The sequence below is a fragment of the Oncorhynchus gorbuscha genome, linkage group LG04 (genome assembly GCF_021184085.1).
Source record: "Oncorhynchus gorbuscha isolate QuinsamMale2020 ecotype Even-year linkage group LG04, OgorEven_v1.0, whole genome shotgun sequence".
NCBI classification, from domain to species: domain Eukaryota; kingdom Metazoa; phylum Chordata; class Actinopteri; order Salmoniformes; family Salmonidae; genus Oncorhynchus; species Oncorhynchus gorbuscha.
This window is the reverse complement of record NC_060176.1, coordinates 73,407,294-73,423,768: the sequence shown is the minus strand read 5'-3', so window position 1 is coordinate 73,423,768 and position 16,475 is coordinate 73,407,294. Positions and strand designations below refer to the sequence as shown.

Below are 16,475 nucleotides of genomic sequence, written 5' to 3'. Positions count from 1 at the left end.
TGGAGTGTCATATTCAAGGAGAATTAAGGAATGGAGTGTCATATTCAAGGAGAATAAAGGAATGGAGTGTGTCATTCAAGGAGAATAAAGGGAATGGAGTGGCATATTCAAGGAGAATAAAGGGAATGGAGTGTCATATTCAAGGAGAATAAAGGAATGGAGTGTCATATTCAAGGAGAAAAAGGAATGGAGTGTCATATTCAAGGAGAATAAAGGAATGGAGTGTCATATTCAAGGAGAAAAAAGGAATGGAGTGTCATATTCAAGGAGAATAAAGGGAATGGAGTGTCATATTCAAGGAGAATAAAGGAATGGAGTGTGTCATTCAAGGAGAATAAAGGAATGGAGTGTCATATTCAAGGAGAATTAAGGAATGGAGTGTCATATTCAAGGAGAATAAAGGAATGGAGTGTTTTATTCAAGGATAATTGTGTAGCATATGGGTAGAGGTAGTAGTGTAAGATATTACCTGGAAGACGTTGAACTGCAGGACCCCCCGTGGGTCATCGTTCTCCTGGATGGTGACCTCAGCCACCTCCATGCCAGGCCGCTTCACACTGGGCTGGGCCGCCCCCGTCAACCCCCCCACTAGTTCCACGCCTGTGATGTTCACCAGGAAACTTTCAGCCAGCTCCGGAGCCTCATCCTGGTTGATACATACACACACAGCCCTCAGGTCTGGAGGACCTGACCAACGCTGTGGGGTATGGTTGCCTGCTATATTAGGAGCAAAGAAATCCCAACCCACAGACAGGAACTACTGATCTTTCCCATGTTCCACTTCTAAAGAGCCTTTATTCCCCAATCAACCTTAAAGAATGTTGGCAGTTTCAGAACACATAGAAACCCGGTCCATGTTTTTCAAAACTTCCTCTCAGTCTAAACAAAACACGAAAGTAGTTACCATTAAAATAGCCACTCAACACTGCAATTTACTAGGAATGGATCTATTCTGATGGGAATAAGTAGTGGGTTTCCTCCGTGGCAGACCCAACACTGGTGGTTTTAGACCTAGTATGGACCTAAGCTGTAGGCAGAAAGCAGCCAGAATAGGCAGAAAGCAACCAGAACAGGCAGAAATCAGCCAGAACAGGCAGCCAGAAGAAGCAAAAAGTAGCCAGAACGGAGTCAGAACAGACAGAAAGCCACAGGGTCTGCTGAACCAATCTAGATTTACACTGCTGGGGTGGAAGAGGAGACGGAGAGGAGGAGGGTCCGGTCCCCAGTCATCCCAAGATGAGTCTTGAGGATGGTTTGTCCATAAAGTAATATTCTATCATTTTCTAATATATTCTACTATATTCTATGCATACCGGTAGTATGGTGATGGTGATGAGGGCAAGGGTGGCGTTCTCCTTCATGATGACGGTGCCCTCCCGGGGTGTGTAGTCCTGTGGGGCGCTGGCCTGGTTGGAAGGGGGCTTGGATAGGGCTGGTCCTGTCTGGTAGTGCACTGCCACCTCCCCAGAAGCCTCCTGCTCCCTCACAATGGTCAGGGTGACATTAGTGGGACTCTCTTGGGTGAAAAGCAGAGACAAACATGTACAAGGAGCATTAGACAACTTACCTAAACCTTATAGCCTGAACAAGGACAGAAACAGATTGGATAATGTGTAGTAGTGAATCACACCAACATCATAGTGCCTGTCAAATCAAGTAATGATCGCTCATGACAACCTACTTTACACAAGTAACCAAACACTTCAGTAGCTTTAAAAATGTACATTTTTCAAATAGGGTTTATTTTTAACTATACACATTAGAAATGATTTTTCCACTGTATAAATAAATGTATAACGATGCAAACAGCGGGCTTCTTACTCTGAGGCTCCTGTGTGAGGAGGTACTGGGAGTCCAGGTGCCAGCCTATCAACCCGTAGGGTGAGCCGTTGGGCAAGATGGTGAGGAGGGCCTGTGCTCTCTGGGGGTCAATCAGCGCTCCCCTGGAGTGCTGGTCTAGGCCCACCGTGGTGACATCCAGCAGGGTGATGGTGACCCTCTCCTTCAGCTCAGGGATGCTATCTGCTAGCACGGTCAGATTGATGGTAGCCACCATCTGGCCCTGGGAAAACGTCACCTGAGAAACATGGTAGAGGACAACAGGGTGGATGTCTGATCCTCTGTAGCTCAGCCAATCCAGGAAGTTAATTTGCAACCAATGAACTAAACTAGAAATGGCACATCAGTTGTTTGATATCTCTTCTATTTCTCTATATCTAACACATGGAAGTTAGCCATGAGAGAGAGAGAGAGAGAGAGAGAGAGAGAGAGAGAGAGAGAGAGAGAGAGAGAGAGAGAGAGAGATGGAAAGAGAGAGACTCACCACTCCTGACGTGGGAAAGATATCTTCCAGACTGCCGTTGGCTGCCCAGTGGATGGTCAGTCTCCTGAAGGTCCCTCTCCTCCTCTCAACACTCAGAGAGATAGGGTTGCCCTTCGTCAACTCCTCCACTTCCACAGATAGAGAGCCCTGGAGAGACAGCATCAATGTCAGTATGCACTGTAATATCATAAAGACTTTTACCATTCAACTGTATTGGAAAATAAAATATGAGCATATAGCGTTAGCACTATAAATTTATGTATGTATAGACATAGAAATGCAAGCAACAGAAACCTATTTGGAAATTGACAGTGAATCAGAGTTAAACATTTACATTTACATTTAAGTCATTTAGCAGACGCTCTTATCCAGACAAACAACAGAGAGTACCTGTGTGAAGCCTATGACTCCATGGGCGTCATCATTGGTTGGAATAAGCACGGTCACCTGACCACCAAAGCCAATCTCAGCCCCTCCCTTGGGATTCTTCAGGACCACCCGGAACTGTTCGTCCTCCTCTGGGACATCGTCGTCGACGACGTTCACCGCAATCTCCAACTCCTGGTCACCGGGCACAAAACGCAACTCGCCATAGCTGAGAGTGAAATGCATTACGGTCAGAGAAGAAAGCCACTGAAGAATGAATGAAGAACAACAGGCACAAGTGACGATGTAAGGGCCAATTTCCTCAAAGTTTGATCAAACATATGACCAATGCCTCTGGTCTGAATGTAATGGGTTGCCATGGGAACAGTGGGGCACATCTGTACCTGGGTATGAAGTCGGAACGGTTGGAGACAGAGGTGAGCTCATACATAGTGGTGCCTGAGGGCTCGGTGGCTGCTAGGAGGCTCTTAGTAGTGTTGATGTAGGGGAGAGGGAGAGAGAGGAAGTTGGAGGCTGGAGGAGACGTGAGCACCAGGGCAAACAGCGTGATGTCAGACCTCCAGGTGTACAGCGCTGAGCCGTTGCTCCCGGCCAGCAGGAGATGGGCTACAAGACACACAATTAGTAAGAATGTCTCACTCCATGTTCAAGAATGGCCTTTCCCCTCACTCATTTTATGTCATTTGAAAACAAAATAATCTCTAAAATATGTAAGGTGCATTACACTAATAATGCCGCTGACTAGGGAAACGTAGTGTTCTGTTCTTAGTGCCAGTCTGCACGTTCAAACTAAAACAATGTAACTAATAATGGCATCTTTATGCTTTCATTAATAAAATAATGATAAAAATACTCTTTCAAAATCCTGATGTTTATTTTAATTATGGATCCATAACGAATTACTATGGGAACAAACAGCACTGAATTACAGAAATATCCTCCAATCCTCTTTATGTAATTATTGGCCGAGAGTCACATCATATTTTTCGATATACTGTAGACGTACCTTAGGCAACATGAGTCTCACTAGTGTTGAGTAATGTGCTGTTAAACGTGGTTTAGGTCTTATTTATTTAAAGAGCATATTGAAGTTAGAAGCAATAGGATTTGAAGCAATAGCCTACAACTATTTTAGCACCATTTATGCGGAGCTCTGAGACAAGCATGGAAACAGGTCTTGATAAATCAATGAGATTGTTATGTTCACTTCATCTCCGTTTGGGTATTGGTTAGGCTAGAATTACAAACATAGAGTGCTGAAATGTTGTGCTTTTAGTGTGACCTTTATTTAACTAGGCAAGTCAGTGAACAACAAATTCTTATTTACAAGGACAGCAGACTCCTTCCTCCCCGTCTGGCAATTGAACCCCTCTAGTACAGCCATTGTTGAACGCTATCAAATGTTTCTCAAAGATGACCTCTGGTGGTCAAACTAGCATTAATGGTACCAGTGGTTCACACTTAAATAACATGCCATAGAATTAAGAATAGGATAACATAGAATAGCATGCCATAGAACTTCAAAGGACGAACCACTGTAGCCTTGCTATTGAGAAAGGCTGCCGTAGGCAGACCTGGCTCTCAAGAGAATACAGGCTATGTGCACACTGCTCACAAAACGAGGTGGAAACTGAGCTGCACTTTCAACCTCTTGCCAAATGTATGACCATAGAGACACATGTTTCCCTAAGATTACACAAACCCACAAAGAATGTAAAACCAAACCCAATTTTGACAAACTCCCATGTATATTGGGTGAAATACCATCACAGCAGCAAGATTTGTGACCTGCTGCTACAAGAAACAGGCAACTAGTGAAGAACAAACACCATTGTGTGTGTGTGTGTACTCACTGATCCCTGAGGGTAGAGTGAAGGGCTGGGCAGAGGCCAGGCCAGGGTGGGGGATAGACTGGCTGTGCTGGGGGAACAGCTGCTGGGAACCCCATACAAACACCTCACAGGAGGAAGAGGAACCTGGGGATAGGAACACACACACAGACGGGCGGACACACACAGACGGGCGGACGGACACACACACACACACACACAGACACACACAGACACACACACACACACACACACACACACACACACACACACACACACACACACACACACACACACACACACACACACACACACACACACACACACACACACACACACACACACACAGCTTTATGTTAGCCCTCAATTATTTCACTCTACCCACAGCTACTATAAATTACATCCTCTGAGCCTGCCTGTGGTTTTCCATTGGCCTACGACACTCAAAAGTTTCCCATTGGCCTACTACATTGACAGGCTCTTCCATTTCAACAGGCTCTTCCGTTGCAACGTCCCCCGGACGTCCCCTGTCCTCCCACCATACACTTTTCTGTACATTATGCCTTGACTCTATTCTTTCTCGCCCAGGAATCTGCTCCTTTTACTCTCCGTTTCGAACACACTAGACAACCAGTTCTTATAGCCTTTAGCCGTACCCTTATCCTACTCCTCCCCTGATCCTCTGGTGATGTCGAGGTTAACCCAGGCCCTGCAGCCCCCAGCACCACTCCCATTCCCCAGGCACTCTCATTTGTTGACTTCTGTAACAGTAAAAGTCTTGGTTTCATGCATGTTAACATTAGAAGCCTCCTCAAGTTTCTTTTATTCGCTGCTTTAGCACACTCCAACCTAGCCGTGTCTGAATCCTGGCTTAGGAAGGCCACCAAAAATCCAGAAATGTCTAACTATAACATTTTCCGACAAGATAGAACTGCCAAAGGGGGCGGAGTTGCAATATACTGCAGATATAGCCTGCAGAGTTCTGTCTTACTATCCAGGTCTGTGCCCAAACAATTTGAGCTTTTACTTTTAAAAATCCACCTTTCCAGAAACTAGTCTCTCACCGTTGACGCTTGTTATAGACCCCTTTCAGCCCCGGGCTGTGCCCTGAACACCATATGTGAATTGATTGCTCCCCATCTATCTTCAGAGTTTGTACTGTTAGGTGACCTAAACTGGGACATGTTTAACACCCCGGCCGTCCTACAATCTAAGCTAGATGCCGTCCATCTCACACAAATGATCAAGAAACCTACCAGGTACAACCCTAAATCCATAACTATTGGGCAACCTCTTATATATCATCCTGATCAACTTGCCCTCTAAATACACCTCTGCTGTCTTCAACCAGGATCTCAGCGATCACTGCCTCATTGCCTGCGTGTGTAATGGGTTGTCGGTCAAATGACCACCCCTCATCACTGTCAAACGCTCTCTAAAACACTTCTACAAGAAGGCCTTTTTAATCGACCTGGCCCAGGTATCCTGGAAGGATATTGACCTCATCCCGTCAGTAGAGGATGCCTGGTTGCTTTTAAAAAATGCTTTCTTCACTATCTTAAAGAGCATGCCCCATTCAAAAGATGTAGAACTAAGAACAGATATACAGTTGGAAGTTTACATACACCTTAGCCAGATACATTTAAACTCCGTTTTTCACAATTCCTGACATTTAGTTCGAGTAAACATTCCCTGTCTTAGGTCAGTTAGGATCACCACTTTATTTTAAGAATGTGAAATGTCAAAATAATAGGAGACAGAATGATTTATTTCAGCTTTTATTTCTTTCATCACATTCCCAGTGGGTCAGAAGTTAACATACACTCAATAAGTATTTGGTAGAATTGCCTTTAAATTGTTTAACTTGGGTCAAACGTTTCAGGTAGCCTTCCACAAGCTTCCCACAATAAGTTGGGTGAATTTTAGCCCATTCTTCCTGACAGAGCTGGTGTAACGGAGTCAGGTTTGTAGGCCTACTTGCTCACACACACTTTTTTAGTTCTGCCGACAAATTTTCTATAGGCTTGAGGTCAGGGCTTTGTGATGGCCACTCCAATACCTTGACTTTGTTGTCCTTAAGCCATTTTGCCACAACTTTGGAAGTATGCATGAGGTCATTGTCCATTTGGAAGACCCATTTGCGACCAAGCTTTAACTTCCTGACTGATGTCTTGAGATGTTGCTTCAATATATTTACATAATTTTCCTTCCTCATGATGCCATCTATTTTGTGAATTTCACTCGTCCCTCCTACAGCAAAGCACCCCCCACAACATGATGCTGCCACTCCCGTGCTTCACGGTTGGGATGGTGTTCTTTGGCTTGCATGCATCCCCCTTTCTTCAACCAAACATAGCGATGGTCACTATGGCCAAATAGTTCTATTTTTGTTTCATCAGACCAGAGAACATTTTTCCAAAAAGTACCATCTTTGTCCCCATGTGCAGTTGCAAACTGTAGTCTGGCTTTTTATGGCGGTTTCTTCCTTGCTGAAGGGCCTTTCAGGTTATGTCGATATAGGACTCGTTTTACTGTGGATATAGATACTTGTACCGGTTTCCTCCAGCATCTTCAGAAGGTCCTTTTGCTGTTTTTCTGGGATTGATTGCACTTTTCGCACCAAAGTACGTTCAACTCTATGAGACAGAACGCGCCTGCTTCATGAGCGGTATAACAACTGTGTGGTCCCATGGTGTTTATACTTGCGTACTATTGGTCGTACAGATGAGCGTGGCACCTTCAGGAGTTTGGAAATTGCTCCCAAGGATGAAACAAGGATGTCAAGCAAAGAGGCACTGGTCTGAAGGTAGACCTTGAAATACATCCACAGGTGTTTGACTCAAAAAATGTAAATTAGCCTATCAGAAGCTTCTAAAGCCATGACATAATTTTCTGGAATTTTCCAAGCTGTTTAGAGGCACTGTCAACTTAGTGTATGTAAACTTCAGATCCATCCACTGCAAATGTGATACACTGAATTATAAGTGAAATAATCTGTTTGGATGCATCCACTGCAATTGTGATACAGTGAATTATAAGTGAAATAATCTGTTTGAAGAATTGTTAGAAAAATTACTTGTGTCATTCACAAAGTAGATGTCTTAACACACTTGCCAAAACTATAGTTTGTTAATAGGACATTTGTGGAGAGGTTGAAAAACTAGTTGTAATGACTCAAACCTAAGTGTATGTAAACTTCTGACTTCAACTATAGCACTTGGTTCACCCCAGACTTGACTGCCCTTGGACCAGCACAAAAACATTAGGTGGGTTACTGCATTAGCATCGAATAGCCCCTGCGATATGCAACTTTTCAAGGAAGTCAGGAACCAATATACTCAGTCAGTTAGGAAAGCTAAGGCTAGCTTTTTCAAACAGAAATTTGCATCCTGTAGCATTAATTCGAAAAAGTTTTGGGACACTGCAAAGTCCATGGAGAATAAGAGCACCTCCTCCAAGCTGCCCACTGCACTGAGGATAGGAAACACTGTCACTACCGATAAATCTATGATAATTTCAATAAGCATTTTTCTGCGGCTGGCCATGCTTTCCACCTGGCTACCCCTACCCCGGCCAACATCTCTGCAGCAACTTGCCCAAGCCCCCCCGCTTCTCCTTCACCCAAATCCAGACAGCTGATGTTCTGAAAGAGCTGTAAAATCTGGATCCCTACAAATCAGCTGGGCTAGACAATCTGGACCCTCTCTTTCTAAAATTATCCTCTGAAATTGTTGAAACCCCTATTACTAGTCTGTCCAGCATCCCTTTCGTATTGTCTGAGATCCCCAAAAATTGGAAAGCTGCCGCAGTCGTCCCCCTCTTCAAAGGGGGAGTCACTCTAGACCCAAACTGTTACAGACCTATATCCTTCCTGTCCTGCCTTTCTAAAGTCTTCGAAAGCCAAGTTTTTCACATTTTTCATTTCACCTTTATTTAACCAGGTAAGCAAATTGAGAACAAGTTCTCGTTTACAACTGCGACTTGGCCAAGATAAAGCAAAGTAGTGGGATACAAACAACAACACAGAGTTACACATGGAATAAACAAGCGTACAGTCAGTAACACAATAGGAAAAAAGGGGGAAAAAGTCTATATTCAGTGTGTGCAAATGGTGTGAAGAGGTAAGGCAATAAATAGGCCATAGTAGCGAAGTAATTACAATTTAGCAAATTAACACTAGAGCGATAGATGAGCAGATGGTGATGTGCAAGTAGAAATACTTGTGTGCAAAAGAGCAGAAAAGTAAATAAAAACAATATGGGGATGAGGTAGGTAGATTGGGTGGGTTATTTTCAGATGGGCTATGTACAGCTGCAGCGATCGGTTAGCTGCTCAGATGCTGATGAAAGCCAAGTGAACAAACAGATCACTGAACATTTCGAATCCCACCGTACCTTCTCCACTATGCAATCTGGTTTCAGAGCTGGTCATGGATGCACCTCAGCCACGCTCAACGTCCTAAACGATATCATAACTGCCATCGTTAAAAGACAGTACTGTGCAGCCGTCTTCATCGGCCTGGCCAAGGCTTTCGACTCACCGTCAATCACCGCATTCTTATTGGCAGACTCAATAGCCTTGGCTTCTCTAATGACTGCCTCGCCTGGTTCACCAACTACTTCTCAGACAGAGTTCAGTATGTCAAATCGGAGGGCCTGTTGTCCGGACCTCTGGCCGTCTCTATGGGTGTTGTCCCAGGGAACAATTCTTGGGCCGACTCTTTTCTCTGTAAATATCAATGATGTCGCTCTTGCTGCAGGTGATTCTTTGATCCACCTCTACGCAGATGACACCATTCTGTATACATCTGGCCCTTCTTTGGACACTGTGCTACAAACATCCAAACAAGCTTCAATACCATACAACACTCTTCCGTGGCCTCCAAATGCTTTTAAATGCAAGTAAAACTAAGTGCATGCTCTTCAACCAATTGCTGCCCGCACCCTCCTGCCCAAGTAGCATCACTACTCTGGACGGTTCTGACTTAGAATATGTGGACAACTACAAATACCTAGGTGTCTGGTTAGACTGTAAACTCTCCTTCCAGACTCACATTAAAACGTATTCAGGCTAGGGTCTATTTTTCTCCACTTCCTGTCTGACTGACGTGCCCAAAGTAAACTGCCTGTTACTCAGGCCCAGAAGCCAGAAGCATATAATTGGTACCATTGGATAGAAAACACTTTGAAGTTTGTAGAAATACTACACTGAACAGTTTCCCATTGGCCTACTATGCTGAGTGGTTTCCCATTGGCCTGCTACACTGAGCCTTTTGGGAAACTCACATCATAGACACCTACTTCACTTGTTTGGATTGTGGTATGTGGTGTTTTATCAATCCTCCAATATACATAAGGACTTTTGTCGCCTTACTCCCTCCTGTCTGTGCACACAAACCATGTTTTGTCAACAGTGGATTGGGAACACATTAACTATGCCTGGTAAGTATCATATCTGCACCTTACCATCCCTGCACCACCTAAGCCACGTCACCATCTCTGCACCACATAAGTCACGTCACCATCTCTGCACCACATAAGCGACGTCACCATCTCTGCACCACATAAGCGACGTCACCATCTCTGCACCACATAAGCGACGTCACCATCTCTGCACCACATAAGCGACGTCACTATCTCTGCACCACATAAGCGACGTCACCATCTCTGCACCACATAAGCGACGTCACCATCTCTGCACCACATAAGCGACGTCACCATCTCTGCACCACATAAGCCACATCACCATATCTGCACCACATAAGCCACTTCAGAGCACACAGAGAATAACTAATAAATACAAAATGGCACCGTAGAAAAATGTCAACATAGAATATTTTAGATTGCAAAGACAAATACAGAGGATGTGGTTTGTAGAGTAGGTCACATGAGGTCACCTTCGGTGATGACCAAAAGGAGAGTATCTGCTCCTTTGTTGAGAGACTCTACTTGTTGAGCTCTGCTGCTGACAGGCAGAGGCCTAGGGTTCTGGAAGTGCCCTCCACTCCACTGGAACAGCACACAGCCGTCCCCCATCTTTCTCCTCATACAGACAACCAGGTAGAGGGTGGTCCCATGGGAGAAGGGAGACACGCTGAGGACACCCTGAAGCTCCAGGCTCTGATGGAGAGCCAAGACACTTCCGGTCCACACGAACACCTGGTAAAAACAAGACAAGTTAGCTACTAGCTAGTCGAGATCAACTCCGGGTGGTGAAGTCAAAATCCATGGGCCGTTTTGATTTGAATGACAATCGTAATGTGGTGGTGTGCATGTGGATATCATGTCCTGGAGCACCTGTACTGTACAGGTATGTTTCACAGGTTATGACAAGTTCATTTTAACCAACAAACTCACCTGGCTTGAGGCAATCAAGTAGTGTCTTTTTTCAATGGAGAAGTGTTTAACATCAAGAGCTTCAACAGCCAGTGATTGTTCCTATGGGGAAAGGTTTGATGTTCAATATACATGAATATATTACTGAACTTAATGCCACTGACATGGAGTGACTGTCAAAAGAGAACTAACCAGTAGGAACAGTAGGCCAATGAGTGATTGATTTATTTATTACTATGTAGATATTACATAATGTCTGCAAGCAGAAAACACATCATAAGGACCACAAATTAAAAGACAACAGTCAAGTCCAAAAGGTAACAGGCTTCACCAGGGTTAGATTGAGGTTCTGTTGCACTCTGAACAGGCTGAGGTTGACAGCAGGGGAGTCCGGGAGGGCGCCATGTGTGATCGCTACATAGGAAGAGCCGTTCATAGAGAAACCCACACACATCCTAGGGTCCTGGATCGTCACCGACTGAAAACGAGAGAATTATATGTATTTTTGCCATTTAGCAGATGGTCTTATCCAGAGCAACATACAGGATCAATTAGGGTTAAGTGCCTTGCTCAAGGGAACTCGGGGCTCGGGGATTCTAAACAGCAACCTTTCGGTTACTGGCCCAACACTCTTAACCACTAGACTACCTGCCACCCCATAGTGCAATCAGGCATCATGATATACTATGAATAGACTGATGCATATGTGTATGCAACACAAAGCAAGGCAGTTTTCTAAAAGCTGTTCTGGGTGAGTTGTTCATGTCTTCCTTCCCTTCATCTTTCTGGCCTCCTACATAGTTCAACTACTGTCCCTACAGTGCCTTCAGTAACTACTCACATCCCTTGACTTTGTCCAACATGTTTTGTGTTCAGCCTGAATTTAAAAATGGATTCAATTGAGATTTTGTGTCACTGGCCTACACACAATAACCCATAATGTCAAAGTGGTATTATGTTTTTAGAAATGTTTAGAAATGTATTAAAAATGAAATGCTGAAATGTGTTGAGTCAATAAGTATTCAACACCTTTGTTATGCAAGCATAAATAAGTTCAGGAGTAAAAATGTGCTTAACAAGTCACATAATACGTTGCATAGACTCACTCTGTGGCAATAATAGTATTCAACATGATTTTTGAATGACTACCTCATCTCTGTACCCCACACATACAGATAATTGTAAGGTCCCTCAGTCGAGCAGTGAATTTCAAGCACAGATTCAACCACAAAGACCAGGGAGGTTTTCCTATGCCTCACAAAGACCAGGGAGGTTTTCCTATGCCTCACAAAGACCAGGGAGGTTTTCCTATGCCTCACAAAGACCAGGGAGGTTTTCCTATGCCTCACAAAGACCAGGGAGGTTTTCCTATGCCACACAAAGACCAGGGAACTTATTGGTAAACAAAAAGCAGATATTGAATAACCATTTGAGCATCGTAAAGTTATTAATTACACTTTGGATGGTGTCTCAATACACTCAGGCACTACAATGATATTGGCATCCTTCCTAACTTAGTAGCTGGAGAGAAGCAAATCGCTCTGGAATTTCACCATGAGGCCAATGATGACTTTAAAAAGTTACAGAGTTTAATGGCTGTGATAGGACAAAACTGAGGGTCAACAACATTGTAGTTACTCCACAATACTATCTAAATGACAAATTGAAAAGAAGGAAGCCTGTACAGAATACAAATTCTCCAAAACATGCATCATGTTTGCAATAAGGTACTAAAGTAATACTGCAAAAGAATTGGCAAACTAATTAACTTTATGTCCTCAATACAAAGCGTTATGTTTGGGGCAAATCCAACACATCACTGTGTCGTGTCTGTGACTATCATTAATTGTGAAGACTGTTATTTTATCAAATAAATTATCTATGTGTATTACTATTATGTGATTAAACTAATAGTGCAAACTTGAATTAACTAGGAAGTTGGGGCACCACAGGAAAATATTTTAATCTCTAGTTCCCGAATCGACTCTTCAGATATTTTCACATCTTATCAATTAGTCTTCTATTAATTAATTATTAATTGTTACCTCATTAGTCTCATTCCAAAAATCGTAAAATTCTTGGTTATCTGCACGAACCCTAGTTTCCATCATGAATCACCAATATACAAATTGGCTTCATTATTTATTTACTAAATAAATAATCACAGAAATACATAACAAAATACATAACAAAGTAGATATTGGTTACTAACAATGATAGAAAAGTCCCTAGTGGGCTAAGCCGATATGACGGGCTGGTAGACAAATGGAAAGGGGTGGGAACTGAGAAAGAGCGGGAAAGACTAAATGTATTCACTACACACAGTCTATAATTATATTAATTGAAATGCTCATCCTTTGCACATGAATGGCCACTCATTAGAGAAAAATTACAATTTATATATTTTCGCCCGTATTTTGTTGTCTTCTCTGTTGGAATCCTCGATCATCCTGTAGAGTTCATCAGAGTCTCTGGTTAACTTTCCCAGAAGTCACAATGTCTTTTGTGGTTGTAGGTGGTTAGAATGGATACTTCTCATAGAATAGATGCTTCGGCTGTTGTCTGTATTCTCATTCTAGATTTACGTCATTTCTAGCTGCAGACTAGTAATTATACTTCTAAGATTTTATCTTATTCTGTAGTGATCGATAGTGTCAGAGTTGAACCATTTCCAGCTGTGTAGCCAAAACTACAGCTGTATGGTCTCCGATGGCATATAGAATTGTAGCCTAGAGGAAAACCTGTTTCAGTCTGCCTCTCAACAGACAATGGGAGACAAATTTACCTTTCCGCAGGACATTAACCTAAAACATGAGGCCAAATCTATGCTGTAGTTGCTTCCCAAGACAACATTGAATGTTCCTGAGTGGGTAGTTACAGTTTTGACTTAAATCGTCTTGAAAATCCATGGCAAGACTTGAGCATGGCTGTCTAGCAATGATCAACAACCAACTTGACAGAGCTTGAAGAATATAACACAATAAATGTGTACGTATTATACAATCCAGGTGTGCAAAGCTCTTATAGACTTACCCAGAAAGACTCACAGCTATAATCGTGCCAAAGGTTATTCTAACTGTCACGTTCGTTATAAGGATCGGACCAAGGTGCAGCGTGGTATGTGTACATTCTTATTTATTTAAAGAATGAAACACTGAACAAAATAACAAAATGGACTGGGAACTGTCTCCGGAAGCTGGTGGGACCGGGCTGAAGACGCGCATCTCAGGTCGAGTGCGGGGAGCAGGCACAAGATGTACTGGACTGTGGAGGCGCACTGGAGGCCTGGTGCGTGGGACCGGTACAGGTGGCACCGGGCTGAAGACACGCACCTCAGGGCAAGGGCGGGGAGGAGGCACAGGACGTCCTGGACTGTGGAGGCGCACTGGAGATCTGGAGCGTAGAGCTGGCACAATGCGTCCTGGCTGGATGATCACCTGAGCCCGGCAAGTGCGGGGCGCTAGCACAGGACGCACTGAGCTGTGCAGACGCACCGGAGACACAGTACGCAGAGCCGGCGCAGGATATCCTGGTCCAAGGAGGTGTACTGGAGACCAGGAGCGCATCACAGCGTAACACGGTGTCTGATCTGTCACACGCTCCCCACGATAAGCACGAGGAGTTGGCTCAGGTCTCCAACCTGACTCAGCCAATCTCCCCGTGTGCCCCCCAAAGATTTTTTATGGGGCTGCCTCTCGTGCTTGTCTCGTTGGTACAACTCCTCCTAATATCGCCGTTCCGCTTTTGCTGCCTCTATCTCCTCCTTAGAATGGCGATGCTCCCCAGCCTGCGTCCAGGGTCCTGCTCCGTCCAGGATCTCCTCCCAGGTCCATTCCTCCTGAACACGCTGCTTGGTCCATTTTTGGTGGGATCTTCTGTCACGTTCGTTATAAAGATCGGACCAAGGCGCAGCGTGGTATACGTACATTCTTATTGATTTAAATAATGAACACTGAACAAACTAACAAAATAACAAAATGATCCGTGAAGCTATACAAACGAGTGCTGACAACTACACATAGTCAAGATCCCACAAACACCAAAGAGAAATGGCTACCTATATATGATCCCCAATCAGAGACAACGATAAACAGCTCCCTCTGATTGGGAACCATATCAGGCCACCATTGACATACAAATCACCTGGACCTACAAAAACCCTAGACATACAAAAAACCCTAGACAATACAAAAACTAGCGTACCCACCCTAGTCACACCCTGTCCTAACCAAAATATAAAGAAAACAGAGATATCTCATTACAGGGCGTGACACTAACATGTTTTGACTCAGGGTGTGAATACTTATGTAAATTATATATTTCTGTATTTCATTTTCAATTATTTTGCAAACATTTCTAGAAATATGTTTTCACTTTGTCATGGAGAATTGTGTATAGACGGGTGAGAAAAAAAGTCAAGGGATATGAATACTTTCTGAAAGCACTGTATATAGTTCAATGTACATAAGTACCTATGTAGCTTAGCCTAGCAGAGGCCAAGATGGAGCTTATAGCTAAGCCTATAAGAGGCCAAGATAAGCTATGCAATAAGTTCTATCAGAGGTCAATACGGAGATAATTGCTTAGCCTATCAGGGGTCAAGATGGATATTTTTGTTTAGCCTAAAAGAGGTAAATATGCAGCATATTGCTTAGCCAATTACCATATTACTTATCGCTGCCACATCCTCTCCGATCTCCACCTGCTTAGGGTGTAGGGTCTAGGCGTCGATATGGAATTGGGCTATAGGATACTGTTTAGATTCATCACTAGATTACCTGTATAGGCACCAACACCCCCTGCCACCTGTAAAGAGTGGCGTGGGTCTGGGTGGAGCCTCCAGCTGAGGGCCTGTCTAGCCTCATGGCCAGAGGAGAGGCACCACCAGCCAGGGAACACCAGCCTGAGGTGGGGGTCTCTGGGAAGATCTGATACACTGCCATCACTGGAAGAGTCCCCTCTGAAAATTGACTAGTATAATCACTGTATATCATGGTGAACATATGAATACAGACCTGGAACTGAAATTACCACTATATTTTCTACTGAGGGCATATGACATTAACTGAGTGCAGAAATGAAGTACCTAGCCCATCTTACCCACGGCAACAGCTGTGTCCGACTGAGTCTCCCACTCCACACTGACCGCTGCCTCCAGACCTTTAATGCGGGACACAGTCAAGAACACGGTCCTACCGCCCTCCTTCCCCACCACAGAGCTGTCAGTCCTGCAGAGATAGATGTACATGTGTGACGTGTGTGAGCGTGTCTGTGTGAGCGTGTCTGTGTGAGCGTGTCTGTGTGAGCGTGTCTGTGTGAGCGTTTGTGTGTGAGCGTGTCTGTGTGAGCGTTTGTGTGTGAGCGTGTCTGTGTCAGCGTGTCTGTGTGAGCGTGTCTGTGTGAGCGTTTGTGTGTGAGCGTGTCTGTGTGAGCGTTTGTGTGTGAGCGTGTCTGTGTGAGCGTGTCTGTGTGAGCGTGTCTGTGTGAGCGTGTCTGTGTGAGCGTGTCTGTGTGAGCGTTTGTGTGTGAGCGTGTCTGTGTGAGCGTTTGTGTGTGAGCGTGTCTGTGTCAGCGTGTCTGTGTGAGCGTGTCTGTGTGAGC

General features: G+C 44.2%; 1 protein-coding gene across 1 annotated transcript in view; it reads right to left on the bottom strand.

Moving 5' to 3' along the window:
• Nucleotides 1–16,475, bottom strand: part of LOC124034618 (adhesion G-protein coupled receptor V1-like) — a 238,960-nt gene that overhangs the window by 131,264 nt on the left and 91,221 nt on the right. The window contains 12 exon segments of the mRNA XM_046348031.1: nt 470–646; nt 1,314–1,516; nt 1,822–2,077; nt 2,324–2,470; nt 2,714–2,918; nt 3,094–3,316; nt 4,564–4,686; nt 10,436–10,697; nt 10,896–10,976; nt 11,206–11,352; nt 15,653–15,834; nt 15,975–16,102. Of these exon segments, the coding sequence (XP_046203987.1) occupies nt 470–646; nt 1,314–1,516; nt 1,822–2,077; nt 2,324–2,470; nt 2,714–2,918; nt 3,094–3,316; nt 4,564–4,686; nt 10,436–10,697; nt 10,896–10,976; nt 11,206–11,352; nt 15,653–15,834; nt 15,975–16,102 (2,134 nt within the window).